The following is a 21,480-nucleotide window of genomic DNA, read 5'->3' on the forward strand; positions in this document are numbered from 1 at the left end:
AGATAAAAGATGGATAGGTAAGTAATAGAATGCCACCTTTTTGATAAGCACACACACACGTATACATGTTTGTAAAAGGGCAAGCTGGAAAGACAAACTTGAAGCTAATAAAACTGGGTTGAAAAGGAATGGAGAGAATAAAGTTGGAGGGATACCTCTGGGTATTCCTTTATGTTTCATTACTCCAAAAATAAAATCAAAACAGTCACAACTGGGAGAGGGATGCGGTGTTTGTTGCTGCCATGTAGTGGGTAGAGAGGCCAGGGATGCTTAAACATTCTACAGTGTCAGAGCACAACCAAGAATTATCCAGCTCAGATGTTTATAGTGTCCACGTTGAGAACTCCTGGCCTAGGGTAAGGATGGAGGAAGCACAAAACAGTTTGAGGTTTCCAAAATTGAACTCATTTTTAAAACGTGGCTAGCATTTTCCCCTCCTCCAGTCACCTGAGCCCTTTCCATTCTCCAAGGCTGCTCTAAGATGGCAAACGTGGATTTCCTACGCATTTATTTAATTTGTCAATACCCTGGAGTTTAATTCACATGGGTCGGAAGACTACTGGAGTCTTTGAACACCCAAGATGATCACGTAGAATTTGTTCATTTAAAATTTCTGTCCTGGGCGCCTAAGTGGCTCTGTCGGTTAGCATCCCCATCTTGATTTGCGCTCAGGTCAGGATCTCAGGGGTCCTGAGATGGAGCCTGGACAGGCTGGGCGCTGAGCATGGAGCCTGCTTAAGATTCTCTCCTTCTCGGACGCCTGGGTGGCTCAGTTGGTTAAGCGACTGCCTTCGGCTCAGGTCATGATCCTGGAGTCCCGGGATCGAGTCCCACATCAGGCTCCCTGCTCAGCAGGGAGTCTGCTTCTCCCTCTGACCCTTCTCCCTCTCATGCTCTCTGTCTCTCATTCTCTCTCTCGCAAATAAATAAAATCTTAAAAAAAAAAAAACTGTAAAAAAAAAAAAAGATTCTCTCCTTCTCCCCCTGCCAACGCCCCCCCCCAAATAAATACATAAAAAATAAATTTCTGCCCTGCACTGTACAACTTATGCCCATGTACCAGACTCTGGCACTCTTCTGGTCACTGAGAACATAGTTCACGGTCTCTACAAAGCCAGGGTCAGGCGCTGGTGTGGCCGCACTGGGCCGCCCTCTGACTGAAGACCTCTGGAGGGCCAGGCCTTCCTTTGATTCACTTCCCGGGTGGCCCAGTGGGCGAGCTCAGTGAAACTGCCCAGAAAGGCGGCGCGGTCCCTCCCGCGGCCCGCGGATCGGCTGGCTCCCGGGTGGCGGTCAAAGCGCAGTGGAGTACCGGGCGCTCACCCGCTCGTCTCCCTCCACCGCCCTCCTCCGCGCCCCCGGCTGCCGAGCGATCCCGGGGTGGGCGGTGCGCTGGCTCGCTTCCCCGGGCTCGCCCCGCCCTCCGGCCGCGCGGGTATTTGAGGCCTGGAGCTGCTCCCTTCCCTGCAGGCCGCCGACCCTCTGAGGTAAGTGTCTGCTGCGGGACCCGCCCCGCACGCGGGGGTCTGTCCTCCGCCCCCAGGCCAGGAGAGCGCGGGAGGCAGGGTGGAGCGGCCGCGGCGAGTGGGGGGGGGCTGGGCATAGTCGCGCGGCGGCCGGGGGCTGGCGCGCACCGGGGTGTGGCCGCGCACACGCGCGGGGAGGGGGGAGGCCGCACGGGGCAGGGGTCGCGCGTGGGGAGGGCGGGGCCGTGAGCCTGGCAGTCCTGGCTGGGCGGGGGTGGGGTGTGAGCGTTTGAGTTCGGGTTCACTTGAGACGTCCGGCGGTCTGGCGGACAGTGACGCCATCTGGTGAGTTGTGCATGGCCGCCTGGACCGGGACCCGCAGCCCCGCGCCGGCAGTGGAGGAAGCGGGAGCGGGCATGGGGACAGCGCCGAGCGTGCGGAACTGCTGCGCTGGGTCCCACGGCCACAGGTGACCTCGCGCGGTCCCTCGCCACAGGTGACTTCGCCTGTCTGTCGGCTACAGGGGACCCGCCCCGCCCCGCGGCCTAGGCCCGCGGGGCGCCGGGCGTTGGAAATCCGGTGAGGGTGGGGGGCGGTGCTGGAGGCCCTAGAGAAGGCCAGGGGTCGGTGCGAACGGCGGCCTGATTCTGGCTTCCCTGCGCCTTGGGCTTCCTGCCCACCGGTGTGGCCTGTGCTCGCTCGGGTGCTTCGCAAATTCCGCAGCACTTTCCAGGTCACTCAGGCCTGCAGAGATACTTGTGAGCATCATTCCAGATCTTGTTACTTCTGTGTTTTTTCATTAAATTCCCCGCAGGCCAAATATTCCAAGATGTGGTGTCTAAGGGGCTAAGAGGACATGGTAGAAATTTTAATCATACTTGGGGCTAGTACGCTAGATGAAATTGGCACATAAGTTACTTTCTTTCCCCCTTTTTCCCTATAAAGCTCAGTTTTAGAAATGAGAAGTATGGGAAATGGACAGTCACATGCCGCCAGGAATAAATACCTAGATGCCAGGGGGGAACTGGGTCAGTATTGGCACTTATACTCCTTGGGTCTGTACAGCTGTACCCGAGGACAGGAATATGACCGACCGGAGGCTGCCTGCTTCTTCCCTGGTGTGGTTTAGGACTGACGTGGTGAGGTGAGAGGGCAAAAGTAACCTTTGGATTCAGGTCCTTCAGCATTGTATTGCTGAGTTAAGAAATGTGCACTGTGGTTAACATGAATGAAGCTGTTATCAGTATTATAGGGGTGTGACCCAGTAGTTCATGACTACTTTTGAGTGATTGTAGCCTTTCCTTTATGCCATCACAGAGAAAGGGTACAATTTTAGTCATACTTGGCCACATCAACTAACTATTTAAAATTATATGAGGCCATTTCCAATCCAAGGCATCTTATAATTCAGCATATACTATATAGTTCGCTCCACTTGGAACAGTAGAGTGAAATTAGAATGAATGGAATCACCATTCTTTTCTGTTTATACTAAGAGCACCCTACATCGCACTTAGTGTTTGCTGTAAGATCTGGAGGAAGACCACACATCTTACATTTCCAAGGTTGCTGACCTGAGATCAGGCCTAGACATCAGAAGAAAGGAAATAGTGTATAATTCTATCCATTTGTTGAATACCCATTGGATGCCAGACATTATTTAATCCTCACAGTAAACCTGTAAATAGAAGGAATCATGTCCTGTTTACATACTGGAGAAATGCTGTTCAGAAAAGTAAAACACACACAGTATACCAGATAACATATGTAGGGACAAAGCAGAAGCCCAGGTCTACGTTAAGCCAATCTTTAAATGGTTAGTTTTTGTAGGAAATTAAGGCATCCTTAATCCAAGAAGACAAGAAGCACAAACAGTGACACTTTAAAAAATTAATACTCAATCGGTTGAATCAAATCAATTGTGAACATTAATTGCTCAAAGTTACTGATGGTACTACAGGGAAAAATAATGGTGCAAGGATAGATTTGTTAGACTTGTTTTATACACACACACTCATATATGAAATTGTTCACTAATAAAACCTTAATATCCAGTTTTTATGTTCCTGGATCCCACATTCTCAAGGTTGGAGGCTCCAGTACCTGGAAAGGGAGGGCTGAAGTGCAGGGCTGCAAAATGGGGTTTTTTTAGAACATGTGTTGACAGGTCTATTAGACCCCACCTGCTGTCCCTGACCCTGGCAACCAGGCAGCCACCCTCCTTGCCCCTACCAGCCACCCACAGGAGATCAGGTTTCACCCAAAGAGGATTTGATGCTCAAACTCAGGGACTGCCAGGCACTGGGTTGAAACGAGGGATTACAGATCCAATAGAAATTCCCTAGCCCTACCCAGCTTGCTTCCAGAACACACCAGCAGCCAGACCAGGGGGTTCCTCCATTTGCTGGACAACCACAACAAAAGCAGCTGATCCCTTGAGCACACTGCATCAAAGCCCCCAGCTGACTTCCTCCCCCTATAAACAATTGCCAACATTGTTTTGTGTGTTTTCCTCTTAAATGTGACAGATACCCAAGGATTGCCAGGCATTTGTGAGAAGCCTATGTATGAAATAGACCTAAATAAAATAAAGCAAACACCAACCACAATAACAAAAAGGACTCCAGAGAAAGAGAGATGGTGTAGGGAGCAGAAGATAACTCAATAAAACTGTAATGATGTTCTCCAAGGAACTGGAATAGAGGGCTGTAAAGAAGGAATAGCAGAGAACAAGAAGTCCTTTGAAATTAAAAATAAAATGGCTGAAATTAGAAAATTATCAGTAGAAAAATTAGAAGATAAAGTCATGGACCTCTTCCAAGAAATGGAACAAAAATGTCATTGTGATGGAAAATGCATGAGAGGGAAGATCAGAGTAGAGCTTTCTACCTCTGCAGTAAGCTGACTTGCCAATCCCAAAGTGTCATACAAATACCTTCTTCTGTGTGTGCTGTGACATGAAGGCACTTAGGTAATATCTGATGAGACCAGTCCAAGATTTCTAGGACCTGACTACTCGGGGATACAGAAAAAGAGAACAGAGTCAGTCTGGAGGGAACTAACAAGTGCCTTAAAATTTTCCCCAGAGAGGAAGGAAAATTTGAATTGCTAGATTGGAAGGTCCGACCAAGTGCACAGCAAAATAAATAAACTGGGCCCATCCTAAGGACACATTGTGACATTTTAGAATATCAGGGTTAAGGATAAGATTTTATGAGCTTTTTAAGAATGGAGACGTGGGGGGGCGCCTGGGTGGCTCAGTTGGTTAAGCGACTGCCTTCGGCTCAGGTCATGATCTCAGGGTCCTGGGATCGAGCCCCGCATCGGGCTCCCTGCTCGGCGGGAAGCCTGCTTCTCCCTCTCCCACTCCCCCTGCTTGTGTTCCCTCTCTCACTGTCTCTCTCTCTGTCAAATAAATAAATAAAAAAAAAAAAAAAAAAAAAGAATGGAGACGTGGGGAAGGAGGGATGGAACTGGGGTCAGAATGTCATCAGACTTCCCAACAGCAGAGCTGAAGGAAAGCAATGTAGCAATGTGTCAGAAATTTGGAGGTAAAATGCTGTGCAGCTCATTCCAGACCCTGCCAAACTGTCAATTAAATGGAACGATAAAGACTTTTGGACATGCAAGAAGCCAAAATATATGTATTCTATTTTGAAAAACTATTGGACAATTTGCTTCATCAAAATAAGGGAGTAAACCATGAGGTAAGAAGACATTGGGGTCCGACACAAAGGATACTGTTGGCAAAGAGATCTCTCAGAGAAGATAGCAGTGTGGCATGCGGGAGAGCGGTGTGTCCAAAACGTGGCTGATAAACAGTGGTATCAATACATGAGTATAATGAAAGAGCAGGGTGGTACAGTGGCAGCCCGGATGAATGCCTCTAAGTGTGATTATGCTTTAGAAAAGCCAAGTGTATAAAAACTTTATGTGGCAGTCTCATTTACATCATGGCACATTTGGGACCTGAAAGGAAACATCTCTCCAGCTTTGTTGCTGATGTGGCCCAAACAACAGCACCAAAACTCACATACTCCTTGAAGATTCAGATTTTGTACTTTACAACGTTTCTCCATCAAAAGAAACCAGGAGAGGGGCTGATACCTCAGGTCTTTGGACTGGAAAAAAAAATCAAAATGGGTTGGTAAGAACTAGGGTTGTTGCCCCAGAGCAATGATGTTTGAGATCAACATGTCATGATAAAGGAGTCAATTTAAAGAGACCTCCCACTAGTCCAGTTAGGGCAGTTTGAGCACCAAGAAGAAAACTGAGATCAGCTAATGCATTGTTTGTAAAAATCCCTGAGGCCATTAATAACTTCAAATGAGGCAGACAAAATGAGCTCTTTAAAACGGCTCACAGAGGGGCACCTGGGTGGCTCAGTCGTTAAGCGTCTGCCTTCGGCTCAGGTCACGATCCCAGGGTCCTGGGATCGAGCCCCGCATTGGGCTCCCTGCTCGGTGGGAAGCCTGCTTCTCCCTCTCCCACTCCCCCTGCTTGTGTTCCCTCTCTCGCTGTGTCTCTCTCTGTCAAATAAATAAAAATAAAATCTTAAAAAAAAAAAAAAAAGGCTCACAGAGGGGCGCCTGGGTGGCTCAGTCGTTAAGCGTCTGCCTTCGGCTCAGGTCATGATCCCAGAGTCCTGGGATCGAGCCCCACATTGGGATCAAGCCCCACATCAGGCTCCCTGCTCAGTGGGAAGCATGCTTCTCCCTCTCCCGCTCCCCCTGCTTGTGTTCCCTCTCTCGCTGTGTCTCTCTCTGTCAAATAAATAAATAAAATCTTAAAAAAAAAGGCTCACAGAAATTTCAGTATTGTTTCAGGAAATGCTGTGTGATGATTGTTAATGTAAAAAGTTCTGTTATCCCAGGTTCCTAGGCTAACAAGCACAGTAGTTACACAAGCCAAACTAAGGCCTAAAATTTAAGCTTATAGCCAAGTTATACAACCCAGATAGAGGAAAACTCAAATAATACCTCATTTTAAGGAAAGACACTGGGTTACAAGGAATTGAAAGTTGGTGTTTGCCTTAGGCCTTGTAAAACCCCAGAAAAGGGGGAAATGAAGCTCAAAATTCCCCCACATACTGGAATGTACTTGTCTACCAAAGAGTGAGTGCCGAGCTCCCAAGGAGCTGCTGGGACCTCACAGTGACCAAGAACAAGGCTCCTTGTGTGGGGAGAGGCTGGTCCCTTAAGATTGATTGAGCCCCAGAGAACCATTAAAATGAGCATTACTGTCACCTTAGGAAATGTATAAGATATAACAAAGATAAAATACGTTAAATCCATGGTGTTAATACCTTCGTGCTAGACTTAAGCACAGGTGTAGAAATGATTTTTGTAACCACTGTAATGCTTTGTGTGTTCTTAAACCTGTTCGAAAGTCTTAGGTGATCCTAGCTTACTGGACTTGTAAGTCTTGATTTATAAGGTTTATAAAAGTCTAAATGATTACTAAGGTTTGGTTTAAAAAAAATTTTTTTAAAGATTTTATTTATTTACTTGAGAGAGAAAGAGAGTGAAAGAGAGGGAGAGAGAGAGATTGCGCACGAACCAGGGGAGGGGCAGAGAAGCAGACTCGGTGGGGACCCCAATGTGGGGCTCGATCCGATCCCAGGACTCTGGGATCATGACCTGAGCCTAAGGCAGACACTGAACTGACTGAGCCACCCAGGTGCCCCTATGAACCCTATTTTAAACTGATAATAACTTCAATAGAATTCATATACTTTACACTTTTACTTCTTCTCCCTCTCACATTATAGATAATTGCTGTTTCAACTAACATATTTTTTAGGTTGAGTAATTAATAACAGATTATTATATTTATGGATTTTTTTGCTACATTAATCTTTGTATTGTTTTGTTTTTAACTTTTAAACTAGGGTTGTAAGTGAGTTATGTACCACTGTGACCATGTGGCAGAAGCTATGACTACATATTTACCATTACCAGTGAGATTTATTCTACCTTTTTGTGTTTTTATGTTAGTGTTCTTTTACTCCCACTGGAAGAGTTTTAGCATTTCTTGTAAGGCAGGTCTGGTGGTAATGAGATCGCTCAGCTTTTGTTTGTGTGGGAAAGTCTTTATCCCTTCTTTGTTTCTGAGGGAACATAGAATTCTTAGTTGACAGTTTTTGGTTTTGGGTTTTGGTTTTGGTTTTGGGTTTTTTGTTTTTTGTTTTTTTCAGTATTTTTAATGTCATCCCATTCTCTCCTGGCCTGAAAAGTTTTTGTTGAGAAATCTGTTTATAGTCTTACTGGGGTTCCCGCAAGTATATAACTTCTCTCTTTTCTCTTGCTGCTCTTAAAATTCTTTCTTTGTCTTTTGACAATTTAATTATGATGTGTCTTGGTGTAGCCCTATTCATGTTCAACCTGTTTGGGGTCCTTTGGGCCTCGTGGATGCAGACATCCATTTCTCTCCTCAGGTTTTGGAAGTTTCCAGCCATTGTTGCTTTAAATAAACTCTCTGTCCGTTTCTCTTTCACTTCTCCCTCTGGAATTCTCATAGTGCAAATATTGTTTCTTTTCATTGTGTCTTATAATTCCCATGGACTTTATTCGCTGTTTTTCATTTGTTTTTCATTTTGTTTCTCTAACTGAATAATTTCCAGTGTCTTCCAGATCACTGATTCTTTTGTCTGCATGATCAAGTGTATTTTTGAAACTTTTGAATTCTTTGGTTCAGTTATTGTACTTTCAACTCTAGGATTTCAGTTTTTTGGGATTTTTTTTTTTTTTAACGATTTTATTTGTTTATTTGAGACAGAGAGAATGAGAGACAGAGAGCATGAGAGGGAGGAGGGTCAGAGGGAGAAGCAGACTCCCCGCCGAGCAGGGGGAGCCCCATGCGGGACTCGATCCCGGGACTCCAGGATCATGACCTGAGCCGAAGGCAGTCGCCCAACCAACTGAGCCACCCAGGCGCCCAGTTTTTTGGGATTTTTTTGATGGTTGTTATTTCCTTGTCAGACTTCTCATTTCGATCCGCATTGTTTTCCTAATTTTGTTTAGTTGTATGTCTGTACTTTCTTTTAGTTTACCTTAGCTACCTTAAGAGGATTATTCTGAATTCGTTTTCTGACAGTTCATAAATCTCCATTTCTTCTAGGTCTGTTATTGGAGCTTTATTAGTTTCCTTTGGTGGTCTCCTACTTACCTGATTTTTCAGGATCCTTGATTCCTTACGTTGGTATCTATGCATTTGACTAATGGGGTTCCTCTTCTAGACTTTACAGATTTGTGTTGGCAGAGAGAGTTCTTCACCCATCCGCACAGGTGGGTTTCTGGATACATCTGCCTCTAATGTTTTTGGGCAGGTGGGGCCTGTTACTATGGTCAATTTTGAGGTTAGGCAACTGTTCGAGCTCTGAAGGTGGAGATGGTGGGTTGTGCCACTGGCTGAGAATGGTTGGGTAGGACTACTGTGAGGTTATCGGATGGGCTCAGCAGTTGCTTGGATTTTCTGGTCTGGCTTACTAGAGGGTCAGGACTGGGTACTATACTCAGTAGCAGCTGGGGCTCTGAATTAGCTTTCCTGCCCTGGCAGGGCAGCAGGATAGGACCCTGGGCCCATATAGCTTTGGGGATCTGAATCAAGCCAGAGTGTGCACTAAATTCCCTGATTAGGTGAGGCGACCAGTTTCACTCTGCAGATGGGGGAAGCCATGGGCTGTACTCTCTGTTCAAGTGCCACTGGACATAGGGATGTTGAATGGGCTACAGAGCTTCTCATGGGCTCTGGTTAGGTTCCCTGTGTGGACGGGCTGAAGGCTGTATTCAGCAATGAGTGGGTCTATGAATTAGATTCCCTGTTCCAGTGCAGTGGGAGAAGCAGCTCTAGAGATGGTAGAACTCTTTGTTGTCTTAACTCAAACTGATCCACACCCCACGTTCCCTGCTGAACAGGACCACTGGCTTTTCTCTGTAAATTCTCAGCTCTGTCTGTCCTTCTCTTGGTTCAACACCACCGGGCTGCACAGCTCCCAGGGGTTGTCTCCAGGCCTTCTGTTCAGATGGGGCCGGAAGACCCTCTCCACAGCAGGTCGGGCTATGGTTTAGCTACCTTGCCCAGGTGGGAAAGGGAAGGCTGCTCCAAGCTACTCTCCATTTCCCAAACAGGCTGTCTGGTTGGGAGAGTCCTGGGGCTACCCTCAGCCCTCTGTGAATTAATCCCTCTGCCTCCATACCTGGTACTGGTTTTGCTGTGGGGACAGTCAGCTCTCCCTGCCCGCCTCTCAGCTCGAGCACCACTGGGCAACACAGCTTCCAGAGTTGTCATCAGGCCTTCTGGGCAGATGGGGCTGGAAAGCACTCTCCACAGTGGGTGGGGCTATGACTCAGCATGTTGCCTGGACACAGGCAAACCGGGCTCTAGGGCTGGCAATCTCCTAGTTTGAGGATCTCAATCAGGAAGATTTCCACCCCAGCGTGTTCCCTGGTCAGAGCGCACCCCTGACTTAGTTCTACAGATGAGCAAAGCCTCTGCATGGGACTACTGGCTGGACACTGCAGGTATGAACTTGGTCTGCCAAGATTCATGTGCTGGTTGTTGCAAGCCCCTCCCCTCTTCTCCATCACAGATGCCCAGTGGTTGAGCCCTGCAGATTCCCCTGCAGTCTCTGTAGTGCGAGATCAGAGTAGGGGCTGCTGCAAAACAACCCAAATGCTGAGGGAGGCCGGTTGTCTCCCCTGGGTTCTCTTTTCCCACTGGAGAAACTGGAGACTCCGGGGAGACCCCTCCACATGGTGCTGCACTGTCCTGGGGGGCAGGGGGCAGTATGGTCAATGGGTAGCTTCTCCTCTTACTTGTCTAATGCAGCCTGTCTTTAGCTTCACCCCATGTTCTAGGATTCTCTCACTGGTGTCTTGTTAGTTCTTCTTGTGAGGGGGAGTGAAGACAGGAACGACCTATGTTGCCATGTTGGTCCATGCATGGTATTTGCATCAGTAACTCTGAGTTTTACCTTTAATTAATGTGGAATTTTTGGTTCAGGCAATAAGAATGTTTTCATGACATTTTTGTCTTCCTTCCTTTATTTTTTGTATAATTCTAAATTACACTCCGGAAATAGTGGTATACCAATTTATAGCATCGTTTACACAGAATAGGAAGGAATACCTATCTTAGTCATTGTTGGAAATGAATGGTTTTTGAACTTTCAAAAATTGTGATTTGAAAATGTATCTTTAATTTGCTCTCCACCTCTCCTTTTTTTTTTTTTTTTGGAAGTCAGTATGCCGTAGTGATTAAGAGAATGAACTCCAGAGCCACCCAGACCTGGTTTCCCGCCTTCACCCTGCTACTCGTATAGCCTTTGGACCACAGGGGCAAGATCAGAGAGCTATATGAGCAATTCCTTTGCTTGTCAAATGCTGATATTCTCAACCAGCTTTATAGAGTTGTAAGAGTCTTTTAGGAAAAGTGCTAACGTAGGTCCCAGTGTGTAGTACATACTCAAAAAAGGATATTTATTAATCTTTCTGAAGTTAAAGCTTTTTAATCTAGTTGTTAGTTATAGTTCCTGTTTGGGGAACAAAGGAACTGTTTCTAATATTTTATCATCAGTGATCATCACATTAAGGAAGTATAGGAAGTGTCATTTCCTATTTGTTTCAAGGACGTTTATTATGAGTGGGCTATTTAGTTATTTCATGATTGACATATTTTCTGCTATAAGACTATCCTGCATATCTGGGATAAACCTATGAGGCATCATTGATTTCATGTTTCTTTTTTATTTAGCTATTCTTATAGGATGTGGGTGGAATTTTATCTTTGGTGGCTATCAGTCATTTGCAGCTGAGAACTGGAAGCTATTAGACTTCACTGTGGGCTTTGAAGAGTGAGCCACACTTAGTTGACAATTAGTAGGCGTTGACGATGGAAGGGAACACAGATTATCTGGCACGTCCTCTTCCTCATACAGGGAGCAGAAATCAAGAACATATTTAGAGTCCATGAGCTGGGATTGTAAACCTCATCTCCCTCCTGACTCGTGCCTTTTCCTCTGAATGTCCTGGCTTGTTCTTCCCAGGGCCAGTATTTAAAACAAGAAGACTGGAGCTGTTTTATGTTGAGGAACTACTGGTCTTTCAACTTTCTTTTTTTAAAAAATATACTTTTAAATCTTTCAGCTTTCTCGATTCGCTGAGGGGCTGTGTAGCCTGTCAGTGGGGGCTGAGCAATCTTCGGGGCAAAGTCAGAGGTGCCCCTGTCCCCAGGCAAAAGGAAGATTAGTGTGGCGGGGGACCCACAGACACCTGAGTCCTAACATTTGATTGTATCAGGAATGCTTGGGACTGTGCTTCTTGTCCTGTGGTACCTCCTCTTACCTAGTTCTTCATTCTTAAACCTGTTTTAACAGTTGTTTCGTTTAAAATTGGTAAGCAGGGAGCATTTGCTAATATAAAATCCAAATAAACAGTATAACTTCACATCAGTTTTGTATAATGGCTACTTTTGTTTATGTTTTTTTTGGTAAAGATTTTATTTTATTTTGAGAGAGAGAGAGCAAACATGAACAGGGGGCAGGGGCAGAGGGAGAGAGAGAAGCAGACTCCCCTCTGAGCAGGGAGCCCCATGCAGGACTCAATCCCAGGACCCTGGGATCATGACCTGAGCTGAAGGTAGATGTTTAACCAACTGAGCCACCCAGGCGTCCCCCATTTATTTTGACAGAGAGAGAGACAGCGAGAGAGGGAACACAAGGAGGGGGAGTGGGAGAGGGAGAAGCGGGCTTCCCGCTGAGTAGGGAGCCCAATGCAGGGCTTGATCCCAGGACCCTGGGATCATGACCTGAGCCAAAGGCAGATGCCTAACCAACTGAGCCACCCAGGGGCCCTACTTTTGTTTATGTTGATGTTCCCAAAGCCCTGCAAAATCCTGAAGTTATTTCTGTATCATCATACAATCAGTTGTATTCAGGAGAATTTTAGTAATGTGTATGTCCTATTGTCCTTTCATCAGAAATTGGAAATTTAAGGTATGTATGGAAAGTCTGAGCAAACCAGTGCCCCAACTTTTCTCTATAATGAATAAAGAAGAGTTTGAAAACAAAATGTTTTAACAAGGACAGTAAATAAAATTTATCAGGCTTATTCGTTATAGTATTAGTTTTCTGCAGCTCTTATAACCCAACACAAACTCAGCATATTTACTTTCTCATGCTTCTGGAGGCCAGAAGGCTGGCAGGTTTCATTGAGCGACACTGGGGTGTTGGCAGGGACTTGCTCCCTCCAGAGGCTCGAGAGGAGCGTCTGTCCTGCGCCCTTTCCAGCTTCTAGACTTGCGGCTCTCCCATCCCTTGCTTGTCTCCTATTCCTCCAGTTTTCAAGGCACAGGGCAGCGCTTTCCTTCTGTCCCCACATTGCTTTCCTCATTGGTCGCATCCCCCTCTGCCCACCCCTCATTAGGATACACGTGATGACATTTAGGGTCCACTTGAATAATCCACGATGATCTCCCCATATGGAGATCCTTCCTTTAATAACATCTACAAGGTCTCCTTTGCTATATAAGGGAACACTCGCATGTTCCAAGGGTTGGGATGGGGGCATCTTTGCTGCCCGTATTCAGCGGACCACAGTTATAAACGGAAAGGCATGCTTGGTGAAGAATGGGTTAACTCCTCATTCTCTTCACTGGGTCTTTCAATTAGATTTGTCCTTCCCTGTCCCTTCTACTCCACAAAATATCTAGTCTCTTGTCTTCCTTTCCTTGTTCTGTCGGTTCCCACCCACAGCTCAGATGAGTCATTTCCCCAATCTCTGACTGGGGAAATGGGAGTCTGGTAAATATTTGTAAAGATACCAGAATAGGCAGGTGCTGCTTCCCCCAGAGTCTGCTCCTCCCCGGCATACTGCTGCGTCTGCAGCTATCTGACGGAGGGGCCCTTGGCTGCGTCTTGCCTTCTCGCCTGCTCCTCTGTCCTTCCTGAAGTAGGGACATCCAAAGCTGCAGTGCAAAGACAGGGTGTTGGCCCTGAGTTCAGCCTTAGCTATTCAGTTCCTTAGCTTGGATTTATCACTTCACCTCTGTGACCTTCAGATCCCCCGTCATAAAATGGGGAGTCGATAACAGGTCTTTCTAAAGATCATACCCACCGCATCCCAGACTGCCCACAAGTATTCCTGTTCTGGACCCTGCCTGGGCCACCGGGGTCATGGCCACATGCCCTCCATGCCCGACGTGTGCAGTCTGACCCCTGGCCCCTGAGGCCTGTATGCAGGGGTGGCCATGGGCACGGACCTGCTGCCACAGGCCCTCGTCGTCCAGAACAAGGGGCAAGAAGGCCTGGGCCTGGGGCAGCAGGGGGTCTGGGGAACATGGCCATAGATTTGGGCCTCGACACAAGCAGAGGTTTCATAGAAGGAGAATTGAAGGTCAAAAGTCCTTGTTTTTAAGGCTTTCATACATCTTTCCATGTGGTTCGATTTGTCTTTTATCTTTAGGCTTCAGGTTATCTTAAAATGGAGTCCTCCCACATTATAAAAACATTCAACCATCTTTTTTTGTGTAACCTTGTAGTTGGATTGATTATTTTGAATGATTTTTAAATGATTAAATGATACATACAAACCCACACAACACACCAAACAATAAGAACTGGAAGCAAAAGCCTGTAATAACTCCTTTCCCAATCCAACCCCCAGGCAGTAACTTGGGTAAGCTGTCAGGTGTGTAACCTTTCACACTTCCTCTGTGCTCCCAGGTAAGTGGGTACGTAGCAGTCCCCACTGCCTTTTCCCCCCACACAACAGGATTATATTATTAATATCATTGTTCAGTTTTCTTTTTCACTTAATATTAGAAGCACAGAAAATAATTTTGAGGGCCCCAAAAAGAAATAGAGTTTTGTGTATGTACCTATTTGCCCACTAAACCAAAGTGGTCACTATTAATAAGAGTGAAATATAGTCAACGTGTAAGCCTATATTTATGTGATACCAATCTTACTGTTTTATTTATTTGTTTGTTTGTTTGTTTATTTATTTAATTTGGAATGTGATACTGATTTTAAAACCGTTCTTTCAGGCTCACCATCATGGATACTCTTTCGGAGGCAAATGGCACCTTTGCCTTAAGTCTTCTGAAAAAGCTGGGTGAAGACAACTCGAAAAATGTGTTTTTCTCACCCATGAGCATCTCTTCTGCCCTGTCCATGGTCTTCATGGGCGCAAAGGGAAACACAGCAGCCCAGATGTCCCAGGTACGTACCCGAAGCCATTTCTGGGCAACAGTAAATGCTGTTCATTTGTCAGTTGAGCTGGTCTTCACTTTCACCTCCAGGATTTGCTCCTGACACGTCCCTCTGCTGGTGTTGCGGGATAGGGACAGAGTTGCCGGGTGACACGTTAGCCCTAAGCGAGCGAGCACCCTGGAGTGGTGCCTGGGATCTGTGAGGGAGGAAGTGGTATGCGCCATTTAGAAGGATGAGAGAAGTCACCAGCCCCGACTGCTTTATACATGAGTTTGAGTTTGTGAGTAGGGATTCAGTCATAGGGCCCATGCTGAGTTCTGTGATATTCTTTGGATGTTGTGACTTGCTTTTCAGTTGTTAGAAATTATTATTTTAATTTTGTCACTGAAGTGTAAAACCTTCTTAGAATGGCACTGGTCAGCCCCTAATGTTTTCAGTGGCATTTCAGTTGTTTGCTGTTGACTAACCAGTACCCTAAACTTCGCAGTGTAAGATGCCAGTTTACTGGGACCTGACTCTGGCTGTGTCGGGAGATGCTTCTGCTCCACTTGGCCCCAGCCGGGTCACTAGTGTGGGGTCTCGGGCCTCCTCCGCGTGTCTCGTTGGCAGGGTAGCCTGGGCTTCCTTATGGGTTGGCACGCAGCTTCCAAGAGGACCAGCTTAAATGCACAAAGGTTTATCAAGCCCTTTCTGTTTCAGGAGTGGCCTGTGTTTGCGGAGATGGGAGGCCTGGTTGGCAGCCTTATTTGCAGACAGACTCAAGTAGTGAGCCCACAGAGCGTGGCTTGCAGAGGGGCACCGCTCTGCCCCTACCCCCCCCCCCAGGAAGTGCCTTTTGTCTTCCATTGGACCAGTCTTCTCTTACGCCCGATCTGTACAGTTCTTAGGCTGAGTTTAGTGTTGTATCCATTTCCCGAAGCCCGGGCACACTGATGTTATGTGTTTGTATTCTGTTTTGGATTTCAGACACTTTCTTTAAGTAAAAGCGGTGGAGGAGGCGATGTCCACCAAGGGTTCCAGTCACTTCTCATGGAAGTCAATAGGACCGATGCTGCGTACTTGCTTAGAACCGCCAACAGGCTCTTTGGAGACAAGTCTTATGAATTTCTCTCAGTAAGTCATACTCACTGTTTTTGACCAAGGAAGTAAAGATGCCAAGGGGGTGGGGAGGAGGGGTCATGAGGTAATAGCAGAAAGCCTGGAGGTTATGAATTCATTCCGGTGGGCAGGAACTTGGCTTTCCATTCACTAACTTCATGCATTCCCTTGAACCCTGCTTCAGTTTTATCTGTAAAATGAGGCTTATCACAGATACCATCCAGATTTTTGTGAAGCTTAAATGACATAATTATAAAAGAATTAACATGGAGCAAACACAATTCAAGGTGAATTGGCCAAGGGGCGCCTGGCTGGCTCATCAGAAGAGCATGTGACTCTTGATCTCAGGGTTGTGAGTTCGAGCCCCACGTTGGGTGCAGAGATTACTTAAAAATAAAATCTTTAAAAAAAAAAAAGGTAAATTGGCTGAAACAAAGAAGTGATCAAAATGAATATTTCTAATCATTGTTTTCCACATATTGATAATTTTTTGTGCATTGTGACTCAGTCAGCTTTTTACACTTGTAAATATTTTTATCGTTTTTTTCCAGTGCAGAATTTTTACAAAGTTATCTATCTAATTATACTGGTTCTCTTTATTTATAGTGCTTTCAGGCTTTTTTTTTTTTTTCAAAAACTAGTCAAGTAATATGTGAACACATTCTTGTTATACAATGAGTATGTTCTTGTTAGATAAAAATGCAGGTAAGGAAGACAAAGCAAGAGCCCTCACAACCCCTTCCACACCTCATCACTCCCCTCCCAATATAAGAGCTTTTATAGATTTGAGGTGTATCTCCCACACATGGAGAAATCTGTTTGGTGGGGGTTTTCTCTACCTAACGTCATTATACCATAATATTATTTCATAACTTGTTTCTTTTCACCCAACGCTGTGTCTGAAAGTCTTGCATCTTGGGCATCTACCTCTGTTTCACTGTTATCTGCTATTCTTTAGTATGGATGTACTGAAACATACATCGTACACATCATTTAGACAGTGAACATTATTACTATATGTGATCCTGTGCCTCGGGGCGTGTGTTACTCCAAGATGGATTCGTAGAAGGGAGGAAGAGAGTGAAGCTTTGAAGTTACAGCAAATATTGCCAGATTGTCCAAAGTGCTGTGGTCATTTACATTCTCTCCAGAGTATTGGCAGAGTGCTCATTTCCACTCACCATCATCAACACCTCATGTGGTTAACCTCTTAAATTTTGATGATTAATGAGATTGAACAACTTTCCTTATGTTTATTGAATAAGTATCTTTTCTGAGAATTTTCTTTGCACGCTTTTTATTAGGCTATATATTTCTTACTGTTTTTTGAGTTCTCTCTATATTCAGGCCAACAGTCTTATTCTGTGATACGATTTTTTTTTCATTATGTTTAAACTTGTTTCAGACTCAAATTGTTTTAAGGTAATTGGAGTAAAGTAAATGTAGTCAAGCGTGAGGTCAAATATTGGCAAGATTTGTTCACCACACTGTGATTTTTTTACAACCTGTCTTATTTTATCAGTCTTAGGCAATTGTCATCTTTTTATAAGCCCTCAGACGAATGCCGTATCCTCATTCACAGGGAAAGACAAGGAAGCTTAGAGAAACAAAGTGATTTTTTAAGGTCACACAGCTAATAAGTTGCAGGACCAGCGTTGGTAGCTACTGCGCCACGTTACCTCTGTCATGCTGTCTTGAGGGAGAAACGTGAAATCCTGTAATAGAAAACCAGGCCTGCAAAGGGGGGTGAAATATTTAGCCGTAAGCTGTTCGGAAGAAAGATTGGGAAAACATTCCTTTTTTTTTTTTTTTTTTTATATATTTATTGGGGACAGAGAGAGAGAGAGAATCACAAGCAGACTCCACGCTGAGCGCAGAGCCCGACATGGGGCTCGATCTCACGACTCCAAAATCATGACCCGAGCAGAAATCAAGAGTCGGATGGATGCTCAACCGACTGAGCCACCCTGTCGCCCCGGGAAACCATTCTGTAGTACACTGGCCACAAATGAGTTATATCAGTCCATTTACTTTCTGTCAGGTTTCCTGCTTTTATGGGGCATGATGTACGTGTTCATGAATGTCATCATCATTTAAAAGACTGTATTAACAAGATATAGTTTAAACTTTTTTTGAGAGTTGCTCACCCTCCAAAATGGAGCCCTCCAGTGCGGTAGCCACGAGACACATGTAGCTATTTGCATTTCGGTGTGACTAATTACAATTACAGTTCACTGTTCAGCTCCTCAGTGGCACGGGGCCACATTTCACGTGTTCCGAGCTGCATGAGGCACAGCTTGGGACCACACAGACTTCGAACATTGCTAACCTCATCACAGAAAGTTGTAGTGGAAGAGGAGTGGCGTGGGGTCGCGCACTTGCCCTGTTGTACAGAGCAGCAGGCCCTGGTTTCCAGTCCATTGTTCTGGAACGTGGAGGCGGTTGTGGCTCTTGCTGTGGGTGGGACTCACATGGCAAACGCAGTGGCTGGCCCGAACCACACTCTCCTAGCCTCAGTCTCCATGTCTCTGTACTTGCCTCACTGGTGTGCAGCTCGTCCCTCACAGAATCCAGCAATTCATGGTGTTTATTTGATATTCAGACCCCTATTTTACCTGGTTTATAAGCTAAGATTAAATGTAGTTGAAAAATGGATTTTCAGTTAATTCCTCGTGCTTACTTGTATGTTGCCCGTGTAAATCATTAACATGGCCAACATTCTGATTGCGCGCGACGAAGTAAGCGTGTGGTAAGTAAGCGAAGTAAGTGTGGGTTCCTCCTGCAGCCATGTGATTACCTTGCTCTGTCTCTCCTAGTCTTTCAAAGACTCCTGCCGTAAGTTCTACCAAGCAGAGATGGAAGAGCTCGACTTTAATAACGCTACGGAAGAGTCCAGGGCACACATCAACACCTGGGTGGCCGAAAAGACAGACGGTGAAAAGACACTGTTACTTTTTCTTAATAGTCTTTTAATCGATCTTACTATCCATTCCTTCACAAGACCATCAAAATGCAAACAGGAATGACAGTTTTCTTTCAATAACTGTAAACTTTTAAAATCTGCCTCTGAAATATGATCAGTGTCTACTGCTTTTCTCTAGCCCTTCCCTGTTCTCATCAATGCATCTGTGATGTCTGAATATTCAGTACACGTCTTCTAGAACAATCCATATGGTTGTCATTGTTGTTAATATAGTCCTTCTTTTCACAAATACTGTAAAGAAAAAGATCCAGGCTTCATGCTGTACAGACTGCCACACATTACTAGCACACTTGCTCAAGCCCTCCTCCTCCGCGGCCCTTCACTGCGACTCTCCTGGACGCGCACACCGCCGCTCACCTTTCCGACAGTCCCTTACGTGCCTGTCTTTGGTCATAGGTGCCAAGTGTTCCTTTCTGTCTCATTTGTGCATTCATTCCGCACGTACTACTTTGTCCATTTTATGTTTTGTTCAAGCGATGGTATTTTTCTTACCAGGGCTTTTTAAGTTTTTGTTGTTGCTGTTGTTTTAAGGACCAGAATCCCCTTACGTGGTTATATTTGGGGGACAGTAAACTCCTTTTATCTGTGTATTTCACAAGGAGATTGACCAATTTAAATATTGTCCCTGATGCATGCATCAGGAAACTTTTTTTTTTTTTTTTAAGAGCAGGATTGGCATTCAGTTTAATGTAGCAGAGTGTGCAGCTCAAATGAAACTTTTTTTTTTTAATTTAAATTCCAGGTAGTTAATGTACAGTGTAAGATTAGTTTCAGGTCTACAATATAGTGATTCAGCACTTCTGTACATTCCTCAGCTCTCATCAAGTTAAATGCCCTCTTAATCCCCCTCACCTGTTTCAACCCCTCCCCCGCCCAGGTCCCCTTTGGTAATGGTCAGTTTGTTCTCTATCCATAAGTGTCTCTTTCTTGGTTTGTCTCTCCCTCTCTTTTTTCCCCCTTGCTCGTTTGTTTTGTTTCTTAAATTCCACACGTGAGTGAGATCACATGGTATTTGTCTTTCTCTAACCATCTTGCAATTCCTTTAGTTCACTGATTCTTTATTTCTTCTTTTCAGGTAAAATTACAGAGTTGCTATCTCCAGGTTCAGTTGATCCAATGATGAATCTGATTCTCGTGAATGCCATCTATTTCAAAGGAAACTGGGATAATCAGTTTAACAAAACGCAGACCATGGAAAGACCATTTAAAGTCAGCAAGGTGAATATTTTGGAATAACAAAGGAGACTCTTGGAACAAGTCCCTGTGTTCACACTGGTTTTTAAAACATGCAAGAAAGCTCACCTCACAAGCTAACTTGTGCCCTGTGCGGCCTCAGGCCGTCGGCAGCCGGTCTCCCCAGTGTGCCTTGCCCTTCTCCTTTGCTGTGTCATCAAAGGTAGCTACATACTCATAGGCTACTGTTGCCAGGTGTTCGGTCTACAATCATAAATCCCATGTCACTTGTCAGGCTTAAGGTCTTTCTCGGCTTTCTAGAACTTTTGAGATAAAGTTTGAACTCCAAATATGGTGTATGAGGCTCTTTGTAGACCCAGATCCTACCCATGTATTCCCATTTCTCTATCTTCATTCCCATCAGTACCTGTATACCCCTTCCTTTCCAGCAGCATCTGGAAGCCTTCCTTGACCATCTTCCCTGGTGGGGATTTCTGTATCCCTCCTCTCAGCAGCCGCAGTGACCCCGGCTGGTCCTCAGGGCAGCATTGCGGTGGTTGAATGCCCAAGGCCATCTGAGGGCAGATGGCTCTCACCAGTGCCTGGCATGTAGTTGGTGCTCAATGAATACTGAACAAATGACTGATCTGCAGTCTTCTTTTGATAATAAGGAGAACAAACTCTAATTTTTGTTTAAAAAATAAGCAAACAAAAGGACATGTAGATAAGGATAGACAGTAAGTTGAGCTATCTCCAGCTTTGAAGATGTTATTTGCTGGTGGCCTTATATCTTTTCTGTCACTGAATCTAGGACATTCTTTCTTTTTTACTAATCTCTAATTATAGAGATTTTTGCATATATATCTAAGTAGACAGAATAGATCAGTTACAGCCTATTCTTGATCACTGACCATGAGTTAGATCTTCTAAGCAGACATGAGCCTGAACTTTCAGTTTCTCAAGAAATATATTTTCCTTTGAGCTTTATTCTGAAATGAACTGCCCTATTTTCACCCAGGGAAATGATTTCTCTAAGATGTATATTGGGACTTGATTCATGGGAAGTTCATCTCCCCTAGCAGAGGCCTGCAGGTGGGCCAAGAGTGTATGGGGACCAGCTGGGGACCAGCTCCCTGTCTTGTTGCTCAGCCATGCTTAGCAGGCAGCCTTTGTTCTCTTCATCCTATCAGGGTCAAGGCATGAGCCATCCAGGCGGGAGGGAGGGAGAGGATGAAGGGTGAGAGCAAAAGCGCTCTCCTTCAGGGTTCTGACATCTTAGAAAGAGAAGCCTCTCTTCTGTGTCTCATGGGCCCGATTATGTTGTATGGCCTCTGCTGGCTGCAGGGAGGTGAGGACTTCCAGCTTGCTTCCTAATCTCTCCAGTAGAGAAAGGCAAAAGGAGCACACTAGGTTTTTTTTTTTTTTTTTTTTTTATTCTTATGTTAATCCCCATACATTACATCATTAGTTTTAGATGAAGTATTCCATGATTCATTGTTTGTGCATAACACCCAGTGCTCCATGCAGAATGTGCCCTCCTCAATACCCAC

General features: G+C 45.2%; 1 protein-coding gene across 5 annotated transcripts; it reads left to right on the forward strand.

Moving 5' to 3' along the window:
* The first annotated feature begins 1,350 nt into the window (after positions 1 to 1,350).
* LOC102740166 (serpin B6-like) lies at positions 1,351 to 21,343 on the forward strand. Of its 5 annotated transcripts, none has more exons than XM_081827772.1 (5): positions 1,351 to 1,487; positions 14,511 to 14,685; positions 15,643 to 15,789; positions 18,591 to 18,708; positions 19,833 to 21,340. In XM_081827772.1, exons 2-5 carry the CDS (start codon positions 14,521 to 14,523, stop codon positions 19,991 to 19,993), a joined length of 591 nt encoding a protein of 196 aa, XP_081683898.1. In that variant the 5' UTR covers positions 1,351 to 1,487; positions 14,511 to 14,520; the 3' UTR covers positions 19,994 to 21,340. The 5 variants fall into 5 exon arrangements, with proteins under 5 accessions (XP_081683898.1, XP_081683900.1, XP_081683896.1 ...); XM_081827774.1 differs by lacking the exon at positions 1,351 to 1,487 and adding an exon at positions 1,789 to 1,811 and having other exon boundaries at positions 19,833 to 21,341; XM_081827770.1 differs by lacking the exon at positions 1,351 to 1,487 and adding an exon at positions 1,804 to 1,935 and having other exon boundaries at positions 19,833 to 21,343.
* Positions 21,344 to 21,480: the final 137 nt, after the last annotated feature.

This window comes from Leptonychotes weddellii, chromosome 8, assembly GCF_054177405.1.
Source record: "Leptonychotes weddellii isolate Sample4059 chromosome 8, ASM5417740v2, whole genome shotgun sequence".
NCBI lineage: Eukaryota > Metazoa > Chordata > Mammalia > Carnivora > Phocidae > Leptonychotes > Leptonychotes weddellii.